This window comes from Engraulis encrasicolus, chromosome 20 (genome assembly GCF_034702125.1).
Source record: "Engraulis encrasicolus isolate BLACKSEA-1 chromosome 20, IST_EnEncr_1.0, whole genome shotgun sequence".
Classification (NCBI taxonomy): domain Eukaryota; kingdom Metazoa; phylum Chordata; class Actinopteri; order Clupeiformes; family Engraulidae; genus Engraulis; species Engraulis encrasicolus.
In genome coordinates, this window is record NC_085876.1 from 5,001,864 (window position 1) to 5,004,363 (window position 2,500).

The following is a 2,500-nucleotide window of genomic DNA, read 5'->3' on the forward strand; positions in this document are numbered from 1 at the left end:
CACACAGCATTATTCTTCTTCCTCTTTTTGCTTGCTCACCACCCTGTAGTTTGCCAGTGGACGCCAAGGAATCCCCTTGTTAAGTGGTTGTAGACATGCACCCTCTTCTCACAAAATTACAATTCTCTCTGAAATGCAACATTTCGGCATAAGGAACGCAGATGCGCACAAGTGGGTGACAGGGAATTACTGTAAGTGACAAGTTACAATGTTTTTAAAGATATTTCTTGCCCATGCATCATACAGCATAGCCAAAGTGCACTCTCAGCCTGGGATCGGGTGTTGACATAGAGGATGTGTCTGTGTGACACAAGACTGAAGCGTAACAAAAATCTCTCTCTCTCTCTCTCTCTCTCTCTCTCTCTCTCTCTCTCTCTCTCTCTCTCTCCATCCAGCCCCAGCCGCACCCGCGCACCAAGCAGCACAGCAACTCAGTGGACGGCGCCGAGCCCAGCAGCACTCGCTCCACCTCGTCACGGGCCGGCGTCTACCCTAGCTCGGGCCGGAACCGGCAGAACAGCAACTCAGCCGAGAGCCTGGACGGCGGTCTCGACTCCGGGAGAGGACGCGGGGGGCTGTTCAGAGAGGCGTCCTTCCAGCATGGTGGGGGTGGGGGAGGGGGAGGAGGGATGATGATGAGACCCAAGCACAGCAGCTCAGCTGATAACCTGCTGGAGAGCAGTGGTGAGACACTGGAGAGAGGGGGGGGGGCAGGGGTTCCGACAGGGGGGGACAAAAGGGACAGTTGTCCCTGGCCCAGGGAGAGAGGGGGCCCATAAGTGGGTCCTCATTCCATTGTATGTATGTATTGGGTTGGGGGGCCCTTTCAGACGACTTTGCCCTAGGCCCGGCCACGGCCAAAGCTGTCAGTGGCCCGGAGGGGGAGGTTGAAAGATGTGTGTTCATGTGCGTGTGGGCGTGCATGTGTGTGTGTGTGTGTTCGTGCGTGCATACGAGTGTGTCTTTATACGTGCATGTCCGTGTGGGCGTGCATGTGTGTGTATGTGAGTGTGTGTGTGTGTGTGTGTGTGTGTGTGTGTGTGTGTGTGTGTGTGTGTGTGTGTGGGTGTGGGTGTGTGTTGGGAAGTGTTGCATTGTTGAGCGCGCGTGTAATTTATTGGATTTGCTTTTCTATTGTTTCTGGTTTAGTCAGTTTTCCAGGGTCATTTCCACAATAGAGAGTCCAATTGAAACAGTCTTCCATGAGTATTACTGTAGTTCGTCCTACTAACTAAAGTATATGCAAAATTTAATTAATTTCTCTCTCTCTCTCTCTAATCAAATTAAATCAAATCAAATAAAATGATGCTTTATTAGCATCAATGATGAACTCATTTTAATTAAATAAAAAGGCAAAGAAACCAAAAAAACAATAACAAATGTGATTATGATTATATCTCTCTCTCTGTGTCTCTATCTCTGTCTGTCTGTCTGTCTGTCTGTCTGTCTGTCTGTCTGTCTGTCTGTCTGTCTGTCTGTCTGTCTGTCTGTCTGTCTGTCTGTCTATCTCTCTCTCTCTCTCTCTCTCTCTCTCTCTCTCTCAGGTGGGATGAGGAGCCATAGGGAGAGGGGCATGGGCCACGGGGGGAGTCTGGGGAAGTCTGCCTCCCTGCCCCAGAGCGCCATGTCCTTCAGCAAGATGGTGGCTTCAGGCTCGGCAAACACCTCCATAGACCAGCACAAGCCAGAGGGGCGCGCTCGCAAACTCAGGCCCTCCATTGCGGTGCAGGTGAGAACACGTGTGTGTGTGTGGTGTGTGTGTGTGTGTGTGTGTGCGTGTGTGTGTGGTGTGTGTGTGTGTGTGTGCGCGTGTGTGTTTGTGTTTGTGTGTGTGCGCGCGCATGCAAGCATGCGTATGTGCCTACATGTGTGCGTGCGTGCATGCGTGTGTGCATGTGCACGTGCGTGTGTGTGAGTGACTTGCAAGCTCAGATGCATTCTGTAGCTGTGCAGTGATTCTTGAGTGCTTAATCCACGCTTTTCTGTATTTGTCATTGTGTGTGTGTGTGTGTGTGTGTGTGTGTGTGTGTGTGTGTGTGTGTGTGTGTGTGTGTGTGTGTGTGTGTGTGTGTGTGTGTGTGTGTGTGCTCGCTCGTGTGTGTGTGTAGGTGGACAGCTCTGAGACGCTGTCGGACTCTGAGGGAGAGGGGAGGTCTCTGAGGGAGGTGCACTCCATTGGGGTTCAAGTGGAGGACGACAAGAGGTACGAGAACTCCACTAATCTCCTCTCTTCTATCCTTTCCTCTTGCCTTCTCCTTTCCTATCTTATCTTCTCTCCCACCTTGATTTCCTGAAAGGACACAATTTACGTGTATACAACACTTTTGCATTCCTTCAAGCAGGGGTGTATCAGCAAATTGTGGGCCCTATGTCCAATCAGCTCCAATGAACCCCCTCAGCCATATATCTACATAAATCGAACTGTGTGTGGGCCCCCTATATACATGGGGCCCTGGTGACTGAGTCAAACTTTACCCCCCTGAACGTCTCCCCTGCATTC

The 2,500-nt window shown here is 51.1% G+C and overlaps 1 protein-coding gene across 1 annotated transcript in view; it reads left to right on the plus strand.

Moving 5' to 3' along the window:
* dlgap3 (discs, large (Drosophila) homolog-associated protein 3) overlaps positions 1-2,500 on the plus strand; it is a 45,509-nt gene that overhangs the window by 28,926 nt on the left and 14,083 nt on the right. The window contains exons 13-15 of the mRNA XM_063186128.1: positions 396-684; positions 1,545-1,729; positions 2,109-2,203. Coding sequence (XP_063042198.1) covers positions 396-684; positions 1,545-1,729; positions 2,109-2,203 — 569 coding nt within the window. The remainder of the gene's footprint in view (positions 1-395; positions 685-1,544; positions 1,730-2,108; positions 2,204-2,500) is intronic.